Source organism: Bos indicus x Bos taurus, chromosome 9 (genome assembly GCF_003369695.1).
Source record: "Bos indicus x Bos taurus breed Angus x Brahman F1 hybrid chromosome 9, Bos_hybrid_MaternalHap_v2.0, whole genome shotgun sequence".
In the NCBI taxonomy this organism is placed as follows: domain Eukaryota; kingdom Metazoa; phylum Chordata; class Mammalia; order Artiodactyla; family Bovidae; genus Bos; species Bos indicus x Bos taurus.
The window spans coordinates 81850243-81866382 of NC_040084.1; the positions used below are offsets into that span (position 1 = coordinate 81850243).

Sequence of the window (16140 nt, forward strand, 5' to 3'; positions counted from 1 at the left end):
GAAAATTGTATATAACTGACTACTTGTGAAAAGAATTTGGGGAATGTGGGTCCCCGAAATCTGTATTTCCTTTTTTTTAAAGCTCATCAGGTTGAAGTGTTGCTCAGCAGGGCTGTTGTGGGTTGCTGGCAGTAGGCTTTCTGAGTTCCATGTTGGGCAGTGAAATCCAAGCCCTTGTTTAGTGCCCGTCTATTTTTATGACCATGACCCTGTTTGGACAGTGGAACAGGAAAGCCAGTAAGAATTCCCCCTTATTCTTGTGAGAGCCATCCTATTCCTGTACTGCCCTTCCGTCACCATCAGTTTCACAGCCAACCGAGCCCTGGCAAGGTGACCAGTACTGTGAGATTTCATTTGAGCGGGAAGTTGAATAGTGGAATGAGTCCTGGATGATCTACGTGGTATGATATCTTCTTTCACAGTAGAAACCAGTGTGTGGTTAGAGGTAGGATCTTTCTGAAGGGTGTTTTCAGGCTCCCTGAAATAGTTGACAAAGTTATTGAACCAGATTCAGACACGTATCTATCTTCTAATGTAACTTTTTTGTAGCTGCGTGAAATATACCAGTAGAGCAGGTTATCAAAACCCAAGTTTTGTAAAGCAGTGTTTTATGAATATCTTTAGTAGTAGTCTTCTCTATTTTTTGAATTATTTTTGATTTATTTAGTTTTGGCTGTGCCGGATCTTTGTGGCTGCGGGTTTTCTCTAGTTGTGGAGAGCAGGGACTTCTCTCTAGTTGCAGCGCATGGGCTTGTCATTGCAGTGGCTTCTCTTGTGGCAGAGCGCGGGCTCTAGGGATGTGGACTTTAGTATTTATGGTGCGTGCATGTTAGCCGTCAGTGGTTAGTTGCCCTGCGGCATGTGGAATTTTCCCAGACCTGTGACCCCTGCATTAGCCGGCACATTCTTAACCACTGGACCACCAGCGAAGTCCCTCTTCTCTGTTTTCTAAAAATGCAGTTTTAATGCGGAATCCTGTTAAGAAGGAGAAAATGAACATTTTGGATGCTTCAGTTAATAGATTTCCTTGAGATGTATGCTTTTATTGATGTAAGTTAGAGTCCTTCGGTTGCATTATCAAAATTATACTAGATATTTCCACATTAATGTCCAAAATGTGATAGTGAATCCCAGTTATAATTGTTGTTTTCATTATTGCTTATATTCCACAGCATCAGGACCAAATGTATTAAGGGCTTCATCTGACTTTTAAATCTTGAGATTCTTGGTGGAAACTTATTACTCTGTCTTTAGATATTAAAGACTAGAAGTTGACATTTAATATATTAATATTTGTTTATTTGAGCGAATGACTTTTCCTTTGTAGATTGCTATTAAAAAAATAGGTTGTCGGAAAGTCAGGAAAAAGTGGTGAACCTGAAAAAAGACTTGGCGGAGATGCAGGAATGGATGACCCAGGCAGAAGAGGACTACCTGGAGAGGGACTTCGAATACAAGTCACCAGAAGAACTTGAGAGTGCTGTGGAAGAAATGAAGGTGAGCCTGGGGCAGTTAGGGTCAAGGGGCTTGATATCTCAGCTCCTCTGTTTAAACCAGTCAGTCATCTACCTAGCCTTAGAGGGTAGTATGTACATAAAATCTCTCACAGGAAAATTTCAAACAAGTAGAAGGGCAGCTACCATTAGTGATTTGGGTAGGGGTAGGAAGCTGAGACTCCACGTGTGGAACTTCGGCCATGAGTTGAGTCCATGAGGTCCCCTGACAAAGTCTTCTGTGTTACAATCTTGAGGAGCTGCAGAGAATGACTCATTTACTGGCCTCAGTTTTATATTCACAATGTTGTGTAACCATCACCACTGTTTATTTCCCAGTATTGTCAGGAAGAATTATTTTTCATAAGGAACAAGCGAGACTTACCCATTTCAGTTGGGAGCTGTGTTTATTTCACCAGCCATATTCTTCCAGCTAATACATAGGGCACACATGAATACCACACATTTCACTGGGGCAGGTAAGAATAGTCATAGGAATATTGTCAAGGGATTCAATGTCAGTGGGGTCCACAGGATGTATTGCTTGTAAACTTACATTCCCGTGTCAATAGCCTTGCCCAGTCTCTTTTTTATATATACGAAAAGAACTGGATATCATTCCCAGACAGTAAAGTCTTTCAGTGTTGAGGCCAAAGGACAGAGTGTCTTGAAAGCTACTTAAAAAAAAAAATGAGTTGCACCTTGCCTATAAGTATAACAAAAGCAAAAAGTCTCTGCGCAGATAGTTTTTAAAAGGATTATGTTTTACCAATGCAAGGGAAAGGCTACCCACTCCAGTATTTTGGCCTGGAGAATTCCATGGACTGTATAATCCATGGGGTAGCAAAGAGTCAGACACGACTGAGCAACTTTCACTTCACATAATTGCTTTACAATGTTGTATTAATTTCTGCTGTTGTAGTTAGCACTCTTATTTCAAAAAGTACTCTATAGTTCCAACTAGGTAGTTAGAATCATCTGGATGTTTTAGTTTTGGTTTGGTTATTTTTTGAAGAAGAAATTGGTTACTGAGACAGGGAGCTGATTTTTAAGTTCATTCTGTGTTGGAGCAGAGGGCGAAAGAGGACGTGCTGCAGAAGGAGGTGCGAGTGAAGATTCTCAAGGACAGCATCAAGTTACTAGCTGCAAAAGTGCCCTCTGGTGGCCAGGAGCTGACATCTGAGCTGAATGTCGTGCTGGAGAATTACCAACTTCTTTGTAATAGAATTCGAGGAAAGTGCCACACCCTGGAGGTACGGGATCTTTTCTCAGATGCCCTTCTGAGATTCAAACTCTGTAATGTACTGGCTGTTTCCATATCTTGGAAAAAACCCCTCCATTTTTCTTTTCAAATACTATATCATAAAAGTAGTTCTTTAATGATTGAGATAATGATTGGCAATAATAATAGTTACACTATATTATTAGATGATAATTTAGGTAATAGGTTGATAAAAATGAAGCAGAGAGAAAAGAAAATTGGATATAAGGCTCTGACTGCAGTTGGTGGAAGGTTCTTGGAAAAGTTTCTTCTTAGCTTTAGACATTGACTAAATGTGAAAGCAAGCTTTTCATAATACCAATGGTCTGTGGGGTCTGTTCCTGTTCTGAAATTCTAAAACAATGTACAATGAGTACTTCCTCTTTTTTTGCCTGGTAGTACACAGAGATGAACTGAGGTTTCTTTTTTACAGTGGTGTCTAAATTTATAAATGAAGAATCAACCATTAGCCTAGTTCTTAGGAGAGGTACTTTAAACTTGAAAGAAATGTGGCTTATATGTGGCTGACCATCATAATAGTTATTTAAACTTTTTGACATCCTGCATTTAAGGTTATTTTTATAAGCCAAAAATTTCAGAGCTTAATTTTTAAAATATTTTTTGGAAATTACAGTTTGTATCTGCTTAATATGTGTAATTGTTAAAAATGTGTACATGTGTCATTTTAAAATTCCAGAATGATACTGTAATACTTAATGTTATACCTTCCCACTTATATTTTATTAAAAGAAATTATAGATAGGTGGTGATTACCTTGGCTTTTCAGACAGTACAGTGGTAAAGAATCTGCCTGCCAGTTTAGGAGATGCTGGTTCAATCCCTGGGTTGGGAAGATCCCCTGGAGTAGGAAAAAGCAACCCACTCCAGTTTACTTGCCTGGAAAATTCCATGGATAGAGGAGCCTAGCAGGCTATAGTCCGTGGAGTCTCAAAGAGTCAGATGTGACTGAGTAACTGAACACAAAATATAGGTTTTACTGAGAATGAAGGAAACACTAACTTGAATGTGCTGGTATCTTGCTGGGCCATTTCCTGTACCTTGGCCATTGGCTTTAAGATGTAGATGATTCTGTGAAGTTTTTTTTTAATATTAAGTGTTTGCTTGTTCGTTTTCATATGTGTGATTTTTGTTACATCTCATTGAAAAAACTTAAGAAGCTCTTCTACTGCTACTGCTGCTGCTAAGTCACTTCAGTCGTGTCCGACTCTGTGTGACCCCATAGATGGCAGCCCACCAGGCTCCCCCGTCCCTGGGATTCTCCAGGCAAGAACACTGGAGTGGGTTGCCATTTCCTTCTCCAATGCATGAAAGTGAAAAGTGAAAGGGAAGTTGCTCAGTTGTGTCCGACCCTTAGCGACCCCATGGACTGCAGCCTTCCAGGCTCCTCCGTCCATGGGATTTTCCAGGCAGGAGTACTGGAGTGGGGTGCCATTGCCTTCTCCGAAGAAGCTCTTCAATTTATAGCAGTTTTAATTTAAATTCAGTTCAGCCTAAAACAAATGATTCTATTGTGATAAATCCTAAAATGTCACTGACAATTGTAATCTATAAAGTAAATTCACTCATTAGTCACTCTTTCTGAATCTCTTTTGTGCTAAGATGTGTGTTGTGTGCTGTGTTGCTCGGTTGTGTCCGGCTCTTTGTGACCCCATGGACTGTAGCCTTCCAGTCTCCTCTGTCCATGGGATTCTCCAGGCAAGAATACTGGAATGGGTTGCCATGCCCTCCTCCAGAGGATCTTCCGAACACAGGGACGGAACCCAGGTCTCCCACATTGCAGGTGGATTCTTTACTGTCTGAGCTACCAGGGAAGACCTGTGCTAAGATAAATTGTGTGTAATTTGGATTACACAGGCACTGCTGCTAATCAAGTCACAGTAAGGAAGCTGCAAGTCAAATGCTACTTCATTCTTTATTAAGATATTGTCTAACATGAAACGCCTGAGGTTACTCATCTGAGAATTTAAAATTCTGTGAACATGTGTGTAACATTATGTATGGCTAATCTGAAGTCCCGCTGGATGATCCTGGAATTGAGTTCTACTACAGTCTTGTCTTTTCTGTCCTAACCATCCATGATTTTGCTTTTATTTCTTTGTTTTCCTGTTTATTTATAGCCAAAATAGCTTCTCACCATATGTTTAAATAATAGAGTCCCAGGGTATCCCAAGCTAATGAAAGACCACCATAAATTCTGTGTCATTTCTTCATGGTGTCTTTATCACCCAGAGGTGATAGTTTGAGAATGAAGAATGAAAATATTTCAAGGTTTTAGTATTGCTTTGAGAAATACTTTTAGAATTATTTGGGAATTAATTTGAGAGAATTAGTTTAAGAGAATAAAGGAAAAGTGTAAGAAAACAATATAGATAAAAGAGAAGAGATGACACCTTGGTATCTTTGAATGGAAAAGTGGCAAAAAGAAAGAGATTTGAATGCAAGCACTCAGAATTATGGACCTTGGGTAGAAACAGCCCAAATTTCTAAATTAAAGTAAGGATGCCTTTCTTCTGAAGAGTCCAACTTTATTACCTTGATTATTTCTATATTCCTTTAAAGTGTTTTAAATTATGAAGTATTACAAACTTCTTGAAGAGTACAGATGATATTACTAACACCCATAAATACATCCCTCAGATATAGCTAATGTTAACATTTCCCCAAATTTTTCCAGATCTTGTTTTTAAAATAGAATACATTGGCATTACAGAACCTGTTCCCTTCTTTCCCATTCCATCCCATCTCTTGATCCCTCTCTTGAAGTAACTGTTATCCAGAAGATGGTGTTTAATCTTCCCAAACATGTTTTTATATTTTTAGTGTATACTCTCATGTTTCAGTTATTCATGGCTGCATAACAAAGCTCTCCCAAATGTAATAGCTTGCAGAAGCACCCATTTATTAATTTTTATGGTTTTGTGGGATGATTTGGCTGAGCTGGGTGGCTCTTCTGCTCCGTGTGGTTTATGGATATTTCACTCAGGTCGCTGCTGCGTTCAAGTGGGATCTCAGCAGGAACTTTCCTGATGGCCTCTCCTCCAGGTCTCTCTCCACCAGTTTTATGACTTTTTTACAGCAGATTTCTTTCTTTCTTTTTAAATATTTATTTATTTGGCTATGCCAGTTCTTAGTTACAGCATGTGGGGTCTTTAGTTGTGGCATGAGAACTCTTAATTGCTGCATGTGGGATCTCGTTCCCTGACCAGGGATCGAACCCAGGACCCTTGCATTGGGAGCGCAGAGTTTTAGCCAGTGGACCACCAGGGAAGTCCCTCAGCTGAGTACATCTCTCAGCCTGCTTCCTGCCTATAGAAATTTGGGGGACAAGAAACCTCTTTTCCCTTCCAGTCTTAGTCAGGAGTTGGCAGATTATAGCCTAAAGGTCAAATCTGCTTTGTGGCTGTTTTTGTATGGCCCAGGAGCTAAAAATTGTTTGTATATTTTAAAAGCATTGTTAAAAACAAAACAACACAGACAGAAAGAATAAACAAAGAAGAATCTGTGACAGAGACCAAATGTGGTCTGTAAAACCTAAAATATTTACTATCTGGCCTTTTATAGGAAAATTGGCTGACCCCTGACATGGTAAGAATATCTCACATGGAGTCCATGCTAAAATGTGTCCTCTCTTAGTGGGTCTGAAAGAGGACCAATGCAGGAGACTCCATGCTGAGCTCTGTCTCCTAAATTTATCAGTCAGATAGGCTCTTCCAAGGGGCATGTTCCTCCCATAATTTTACTCTTAGGAACTGGAGGATAAATTCATGCTCTAACACCCAACTCCCCATAGGAATAGGGAGTAAGTCAATCCCAACTAATAACATTGCTGTTATTGTTTAGTAAAATAAGTTGTGTCCAACTCTTGTGACCCCATGGACTATAGCTCACCTGGCTCCCCTGTCCATGGGATTTCATAGGCAAGAATACTGGAGTGGGTTGCCATTTCCTTCTCTAGGGGATCTTCCCGAGCCATGGATCAAACCCATATCTCTTGGGTCCCATGCATTACAGGTGGATTCTTTTCCACTGAGCCACCTGGGAAGCAGCTAATATAGTAAGCATAGTAAAACTCCAATTTGGATAAATATGGTTCTCTTCATATACAGACACATTAATATGAATTTAGAAAAAAGTTGGAAAAAGTCTATATAGGAGTACGGTGGTCCCCAGGGAATTCCAATTTCCTTTATAGTTGTTAAAAAGAGTTACAAGTCTGAGTATATTTTTTAAAACTTTCTATTAAAAAAAACATAATAATAGTGTTTCCCTCCTGGCTTCTTCTACTAATTACATAATTTTATTTTTGGCATTTAAACAGACCCTTGGAATTTATCTTAGGGTAAAAAGGTGAGGCAGCTAATTGCTCTTTGCCTTCCACCTTCCTCCATTTGGGCTCCCCTTGTGGCTCAGATGGTAAAGAATCTGCCAGCAATGCAGGAGACTCAGGATCGATCCCTGGGTCTGGAAGATTCCCTGGAGAAGGAAAGGGCTGCCCTCTCCACTATTCTTGCCTGGAGAATTCCATGGACAGAAGAGCCTGGAAAGCTAGTTGATGCAGTCACAAAGAGTCGGACACGACTGAGGGACTGACTGACTTTCCCTCTAACTGGTCTAATACAATTAATTGAAGAATTTGATTTTATTCCACTTGTTTGAAATTCCAGCTTCATCAGTTCCTGAACGCCCATTTATACTCATGTCTAAATGAAATTATTCTTGATTAGAGAGAATGCGCAGTCGTAGAGATGCACTGTATCTCTAAATGGCTTCGTGTCTTGTCTAACTTTTCCGCACCTGTTTCAGGAGGTATGGTCTTGTTGGATTGAACTGCTTCACTATTTGGATCTTGAGACCACCTGGCTAAACACTTTGGAAGAGCGCATGAAGAGCACAGAAGCCCTGCCTGAGAAGACAGAAGCTGTCAGCGAAGCCCTGGAGGTAGGAGCCTGCGCTCTGAGTGGAGCTTTTTGTTGCAGTGAGGCTGAAAGAGAATTCAAATGAGGAACATAATGCCTTTTGCCAGCAAACGCTTTTGCTTCCTCCGTGGTTTTCGTTGTAACTTGTGTTTTCTTGCATTGCCTGAAATATTCATACCATCATATATTTAGATTATTGGTGAGCCACTAACTCAGCCTCATGAGATGGTTAGTTGTTTTCTGATTAGTACATTTTAGACACCATAAAGCACTCTAGTGATTCTCCAGATTCTTTTTACCAGTCCCTGGATAAGACTCTGCCTTATGTTATTAGGACAGTTGCTCTCCCGTTTCTTCATGAAGTTATTTTTGCTCCTTAGACATGGCAAGGAGCCACTGTGTTTACAGTGACTCCTACTCTGTTTTCTTCAGATGTGAAAAGTTGGAGGACAGATTGAAAACGGCAGTGTTAGAGGCCTGGGATCCTATCCCCATGCCTGAACGTGAGCTCCTTGAGGCCAAGAAATGTGCCTGAATTTTCTGTTGTTCCCCAGTTACCAACACAGCCTGTGGCGCATGATAACTTAGTAACTTTCTTAGGTGGAATAAAGTGTGGAGAGAACAGATTTTCTTAAAAGAGGAAGATTGTAGCTGTGCTTTTAAAACTGTAAGAACGGAAAGTGGTGAAGTGATTAAGTAGATGACTGGATTAAAGGTCAGAAATAGGTCAGAGTTCAGTTCAGTTCAGTTGCTCAGTCATGTCCGACTCTTTGTGACCCCATGAATCGCAGCACACCAGGCCTCCCTGTCCATCACCAACTCCCGGAGTTCATTCAGACTCACGTCCATTGTGTCGGTTATGCCATCCGGCCATCTCATCCTCTGGCGTCCCCTTTTCCTCCTGCCCCCAATCCCTCCCAGCATCAGAGTCTTTTCCAAAGAGTTGTCTTCTCATGAGGTGGCCAAAGTACTGGAGTTTCAGTTTTAGCATCATTCCTTCCAAAGAAATCCCAGGGCTGATCTTCAGAATCGACTGGTTGGATTTCCTTGGAGTCCAAGGGACTCTCAAGAGTCTTCTCCAACACCATAGTTCAAAAGCATCAGTTCTTTTGATGCTTTTGAAATAGGTCAGATGTGGTATCTAAATTCTAGGAACCACATGCTCTGCTGGAGAGAAGATGTCATTTCTCAGATAAAATAGAGTCAGAGGCTGAATGTATTAAAAAAAAATCAAAGCTTATTTTAAAAACACATACTTTCCTAACATGAGAGTTAAAATATACATTCTAAAAATATGGAACATGGAGAAAAGTATAAAGTCAAGTCTAAGATAACACTTTAAAACATTTTAGTGTACTTCTTTAGAATTATTTTTCTTATTATTTTTACATCTACATGCTGAAAAGTAGTACTTTTAGTGGTGGGATCAAAGGCTTTGGAGCTTAGGAGCCAAGTTGGAATCCTTAGCTCTTCTTTTTACTGTGTGTATGTTGGCAAATTACTTAATATCTCTGAGCTTCAGTTTTCCCATCTGTAATATGAAAATAGTATTTAGCCTGATGATTAGATTTATGTGTGTATGTGTGTGTGTGTGTATATTGGAGGAGAAAGTGGCAACCCACTCCAGTATCCTTGCCTGGAGAATTCCATGGACAGAGGAGTCTGGTGGGCTAAAGTCCATGGGGTTGCAAAGAGTTGGACACAACTGAGTGACTAACACACACACATGTATATATATGTGTGTGTGTGTGTGTGTGTGTGTGTATAAAACAGTGCCTTGCATTTTATATATGTTGTAGAAAAATAAGAACCTATTTTTTAATAATGTAATTAATAACAGTTTGAAATAATGCTATTTGTATAATAATTGTTTTTTGTTTTTAAACTTTGAATCATACCATGAACATTTCTCTATGTAATTAATAATTATTGAAATTATTTTTGTGGATTTATCATATCATCATTCATGTGGAATTCTGTTTTATTTATTTTATCTAATTATTTGTGATCTTGTTCCTTTGATAGATTTCTAGAAGGCAGAATTATTTCTTTAAAAAAATGAACAATTTTGTTTTTTCTTCCAATTTTATTGAGATACAATTGGCATATAATATTGTGTAAGCTTAAGATGTACAGTGGATTGATTTGATACACTCATATATTGAAAAATGATTACCACAACAGGGTTAGTTAAATCTCTATTGCTTTACATAATTACCGTTTATTTTTTGTGGTGAAAACCTTTAAGATCTACTCTCTTGCTGCTGCTGCTGCTAAGTCACTTTAGTCGTGTCTGACTCTGTGCGACCCCATAGACGGCAGCCCACCAGGCTCCCCCGTCCCTGGGATTCTCCAGGCAAGAACACTGGAATGGGTTGCCATTTCCTTCAACTCTCTTAGCAACTTTCAAATATATTATACAGTTTTGTTAACTATAATCACCATGCTATATATTACACACCCAGAATTTATTCATTTTATTGTTGGAAATGTTTACCCTTTGGCCAATTTCTCCCCTTCTCCTCCACCCACCGCCCCCAGCAAGTGCCTGTTTCCATGAATTTGACTTTTTAAAGATTCTACATATATGTGATATCATACAGTGCTTGTCTTAAAAAAGTGAACAATTTTAGGATCGTTGATATATTTTGCCTTGGTAAATGCATTCTTTGTTTTTCTTTGTCCCTGTCCAGTCTTTAGAATCTGTTTTGCGACATCCAGCAGACAATCGCACCCAGATTCGGGAACTTGGCCAGACTCTGATTGATGGAGGAATCCTTGATGACATAATCAGTGAGAAACTGGAGGCTTTCAACAGTCGATATGAAGATCTCAGTCACCTGGTAAGAATGGAGCCACGCTTGAGTGTTGGTTAAATGTTTATGATATGGAGCTGACCTCAAAAACTTATACCAAGGGGAAAAGTTGGTTACCAATGGGGGTGCTGAGGACATTGAAATACTAGGTGGAGAGGAGCAGACTTTATAAGGCAGGCAGAACTTAATGATTAAAAAGTTTTTAATTTTGAGATTGTTGCTACTTGTGAACTATTTAATTTTCTTTAAGGATTATATTACAGTTTTATATAAAGATAATAACTCATATTATCCGAGTAAACATTAGAGCCATTCATTGTCTCTTAGATATATACTCAGAATGTATCAAACATGCATGTTCATATCAGTAAGCAAAGAAAGGAGACTGTCTTTATAGAAGGGATAAGTGGGTATTAGAAGGTTTTAGACACATATTAAAAAATAACTGTTGATGATTAGATCATGAATAGCTTCAAACTTAACCCCAAAGTGCAACAAATAGTGGTTCGATACTATGCATATCTGTAGAACTTTTGTAAACTTTGGAAAAATAGAGATTTATGTATTCACTCTATTTATAGACATTCTGTTATATTTTATATTTTTGTTTATAGGCTTTTTTATTGAGTCCTAAAAATGCCCTAAATGTCTAATAAATGGCATATTTTTATTTTTTCCTTTATTTTAGTATGTTACGTAAAAAATCTTTACATTTCCCCCTTTTTTTATTGAGGTATAAGTGATATATGACATTTATTAGTTTCAGGTGTATAACATAATGATCTGATTTTTGTATACATTAGAAATTAATTAGAGAAGGCGATGGCACCCCACTCCAATACTCTTGCCTGAAAAATCCCATGGATGGAGGAGCCTGGTATGCTCCAGTCCATGGTGCGCTAAGAGTCGGACACGACTGAGCGACTTCACTTTCACTTTTTCACTTTCATGCATTGGAGAAGGAAATGGCAACCCACTCCAGTGTTCTTGCCTGGAGAATCCCAGGGACAGGGGAGCCTGGTGGGCTGCCTTCTGTGGGGTCGCACAGAGTCGGACATGACTGAAATGACTTAGCAGCAGCAGCAGAAATTAATTACCACTATAAGACTAGTTAACCTCTGGTATGATACATAGTTGCAATATGAGGACTTCTGAGATCTAATCTCTCAATACAGTATTGTTAACCATAACCATCATGCCTTATATCACTTCGACATGATTGATATATTTATAACTAGAAGCTTGTAACTTTTGATCCTCGTCACCCTTTTTGCCTACTCCCTGCCCCCAGCCTCTAGCAACCACCAATTCTCTGTTTCTATTAGCTTGGTGTTTGTTTTTGTTTGTTTTGTTTTTTTCTTGTTTTTGTTATTTTTTTAGATTCCCCATATAAGTAGGTGATACAGTATTTGTCCTTTACCCTCTGACTTATTTCACTTAACATAGTGCCTGCAAAAGCATTTTCCTTTTTTGTCATGTTACATATATAGAAAGAAGTAATTTCCTGCAAGATGCATAAGGTATTAGAAGGACAATTTCACCATTTTGCTAATTATTGTTTATAGTGCAGGCCAAAGTCTTGAAGTAGTGCTTTTATAGTTTGCTCTTTTTCTTGGTGGTTAGAACACAAGGGTTTTCTTATATTCAGCCATTTCTGTTTGTGCTGAGAGACTAATGATTACATTTCCCCTCCTGTAGGCAGAGAGCAAGCAGATTTCTTTGGAAAAGCAGCTCCAGGTCCTGCGGGAAACTGACCACATGCTTCAGGTCTTGCAGGAGAGCTTAGGGGAGCTGGACAAGCAGCTCACAACGTACTTGACTGACAGGGTAGATGCCTTCCAAGTTCCTCAAGAAGCCCAGGTACTGCCATGGTTGTGAGGGTGTTCCAGTCATAAAGGGAGCATCTGTAATCATCTCACCTGCATGGGAACCAGCCCTGCCCGCCATTCAACCCAGAGTCAATGAGAGAGGCTGACCTTACAGGGGAGCATGTGGGTTTGGGGGTTCTCATAGTTTTTATGTGAGATCCTAGTGAATGGCCACCATTTAAAAATTCTAATTTTCTTAGCTATGAAATTGGGAAAATTCTGTCTTTGTAAATAATTGGTGAGCATTCAAAATGACCAGTGCAAAGACCTTCATGCACCACGCACAGAGTCCTACAGTATGGGTGGCCATATTGTTATTATCCTGGAGGAGGAAATGGCAGCCCATGCCAGTATTCTTGCCTGGAAGATCCCATGGGCAGCAGAACCTGGCAGGTTACAGTCCATAGGGCTGCAAAGAGTCAGACACCACTGAGTGACTGGGCACACACACACATTATTATGCTGCACGCTGATTAAAGTTTGTATCAGAGTGTGTTTTTTCCTGTTGTATGACTCTATGAAACTTAAAAACGACATTCTCTTCCTTTTCTAATCTCTCTAGAAAATCCAAGCAGAGATCTCAGCCCATGAGCTGACTCTAGAGGAGTTAAGAAGAAATACGAGGTCTCCACCCCAGACCTCCCCAGAGGGCCGGACTGCCAGGGGAGGAAGTCAGATGGATGTGCTGCAGGTGAGGAGGGAGAGCAGCTTCCTTTTACTTCTCAGTGCGTTGGGCATAAAAAGAAAATGAGAAAGAACTGATGACTGGGATGCTTTTGGTCTTCTCTGTGATGTGAAGAAGGGGCTGGTTGAAGGCACACTATGTCCTAAGGTGGGCAGCAGAAACAAATTGTTGTTTGGGTGGAAACTATTGGATCTGAATTTTCTAGTTGAGTTGAGAAGACAGAGCAATGTCAATATAGAAGTTCACTTTGTATAAGTCTTTCCATTGACACAGAACCTCCATCAGTACAGGCTTCCCTGAAGGCTCAGTGGTAAAGAATCTGCTTGGCGATGCAGGAGACGCAGGAGACATGAGTGTGATCCCTGGGTTGGGAAGGTACCCTGGAGAAGGAAATGGCAACCCACTCCAGTATTCTTGCGTGGAAAATTTCATGGACAGAGGAGCCTGGCGGGCTACAGTCCACGGGGTTGCAGAGAGTTGAACACGACTACATGCATGCACTCCAGCGGGACTGGTGTGGCTGGTACGCTGGGCAGGCTGAGTCCATGGGGCACAGTAGGACTTAGCCTTGTGATGGAAGAAGCAGACTGACTTTCACTTTGAGCTTGTGTTGAAGGGCATTATGAATTCTAGGTTTTTGAACTGTGATTTTCAGACAGGTGAGAAAATTAATGTGGTTTTCATCATAGAGAGGCTAGCTTAGCCTTTCATTATATTTCAGATTGAGACCCTGAGTGTCAAGGAATTCATGACACTGGGCTGTACAGTTCCTTAAGATGATCAGGCAACCTCACAGATTTCTGTTAAGGAGTATTTTTATTGTTCCTTTATTCTACCCCTTCTTGAAGTATGTGTTATACTAATATTCTCTGCTGAGAGAGATTATCATTCTAATGTGAATTATTATTTTCATTTCTGCCAACAGAGGAAACTTCGAGAGGTGTCCACAAAGTTCCAGCTTTTCCAGAAGCCTGCTAACTTTGAACAGCGCATGCTTGACTGCAAGCGCGTGCTTGATGGTGTGAAAGCGGAGCTTCATGTTCTGGACGTGAGGGATGTGGACCCTGATGTCATACAGACCCACCTGGACAAGTGTATGGTGAGGCCGCTGGGCGGTTAATGTGTCCAGTGGGTTTTCCTGTTGCTAATATGGCTTCATCTAGTGCTTATGTACATGGTTTGTTCAATTGCTGTTAGTCTAAAATGTGCTAAGAATAGGGAAAAATGGTGAAAAACAGGTTATAAATTTATAAGTATGGTCCTTTCCTCCTAGGAAATTAGAAGAGATAGGAGAGAGAGACAGCAGAGATTAAAATCAATTAGTACAGTGTAAGGAGATCCAACCAGTCCATTCTAAAGGAGATCAGTCCTGGGTGTTCATTGGAAGGACTGATGCTAAAGCTGAAACTCTAATACTTTGGCTACTTCATGCGAAGAGTTGACTTATTGGAAAAGACTCTGATGCTGGGAGGGATTGGGAGCAAGAGGAGAAGGGGACAACAGAGGATGAGATGGCTGGATGGCATCACCAACTTGATGGACGTGAGTTTGAGTGAACTCCGGGAGTTGGTGATGGACAGGGAGGCCTGGCATGCTGCGATTCATGGGGTCGAAAAGAGTCAGACACGACTGAGTGACTGAACTGAACTGAACTGAAGCACAGTGTAATGAGATAAGGAAACTAAAATAGACATGTATATAACATGATTTAAAAACAAGAGGAAAACATATCTTAATTACAGTATGAAGTTGGGGAAGGCTTTGACAGAATGTGACTAATCAGCTAAATTTGAAAGGATAAATTTGAGTTAGCTAGAAGAACCAGGAAATGGCAACCTATTCCAGTATTCCTGCCTGGAGAATCCCATGGACAAGAGGAATCTGGCAGGGTACAGTCCATGAGGTTGCAAGAGTCGGACACAACTTAGTAACTAAACCACCACCAGAAGAACCATACTTAGAATGAATGTCAGGAATATTGCAATGTACAGCAAATTCATTCTCAAAGAAAGTAAAATTTTAAATATTAATTTATAAAGTTTAAGCCTAAAGTGTGAAAGAAGAAATTATACTTAGAATGGATGTCAGTAATATGGTAGCATAAAAATCATTCTCTAGGAAAATAAAATTTTAAATCAAATCTAAACTTAAGATGTAAAAGAAAAAAATATTTAAAAGACTTTATTACTCTTTTAATTTTGAACTTTAAAATTCAGTTGCACAGAAATTTAAAGATCACGTGCCTGAGTATTCACAGTCTTAGAATTAGTATTCTGCTTGAGAAGAATCATGAGAAAACTGAAGATGACACATGTTAAGAAAAGTCTGGGAAGAGTTCTTTGTGCTTTTCAAAACTGCGATCTCCACATGTCTATTGCATACTGAAGGTTGTTTGATTACTTAAAAACTGGAATGAATGGAAGGATGAAAAAATAGGATGAATTTTTATACATAATATGTGTGCATGTGCATGTATGAATGTACATGCATATTTACTGAACACAGAGATCACCAAAGCAAGCACTGCCCTTGACCTTGTGTCATCTAGTCCATGGCCATGCCACATGGGTGTTTCAGGTCAACACTACGATGAACAGAGATAAGATAACTTGCCCAGGATAACGCTTTTCAGTTTCAAAGCAACGAGGATGAGGGCATCTCTGAATTTGACCTGTATAACTTCAACTTTCTATGGGCATATACATATTGATGTATGGAAGTTTTATATGTCTTTTCATTATATAACTAACATGTGCTCATTGTGGTAGACTTTGTACTTCAGAGAACTGTAAGAAAAAATTGAATCTTAATATTTCCAAATTCCCACAGCCAGAAATAGCCAGCATTAGCTTTTTTCTAGTAATGGCATTTAGGATTTTGAAAAATGTAATTTAAAAAAATGTTAGACTTTCAATTTTTAGTCTTCATGTTTTCCCATTTTTTGTAGGAAAAATGTTCATATTATCAAGTACTTCCCTAAGCCTTTAAGATACAGGTTTGAGCCTTTTTTCAAATAAGACTAGTATAATCTCTATGAGATTATAATCTCTATGAGATTATACTAGTCTTATTTAAAAAAA

General features: G+C 39.5%; 1 protein-coding gene across 1 annotated transcript in view; it reads left to right on the forward strand.

The window, feature by feature from the left end:
• Positions 1-16140, forward strand: part of UTRN (utrophin) — a 557360-nt gene that overhangs the window by 189170 nt on the left and 352050 nt on the right. Inside the window, 7 exon segments of the mRNA XM_027551766.1 lie at positions 1328-1497; positions 2567-2746; positions 7579-7713; positions 10385-10534; positions 12206-12367; positions 12938-13066; positions 13986-14159. Coding sequence (XP_027407567.1) covers positions 1328-1497; positions 2567-2746; positions 7579-7713; positions 10385-10534; positions 12206-12367; positions 12938-13066; positions 13986-14159 — 1100 coding nt within the window.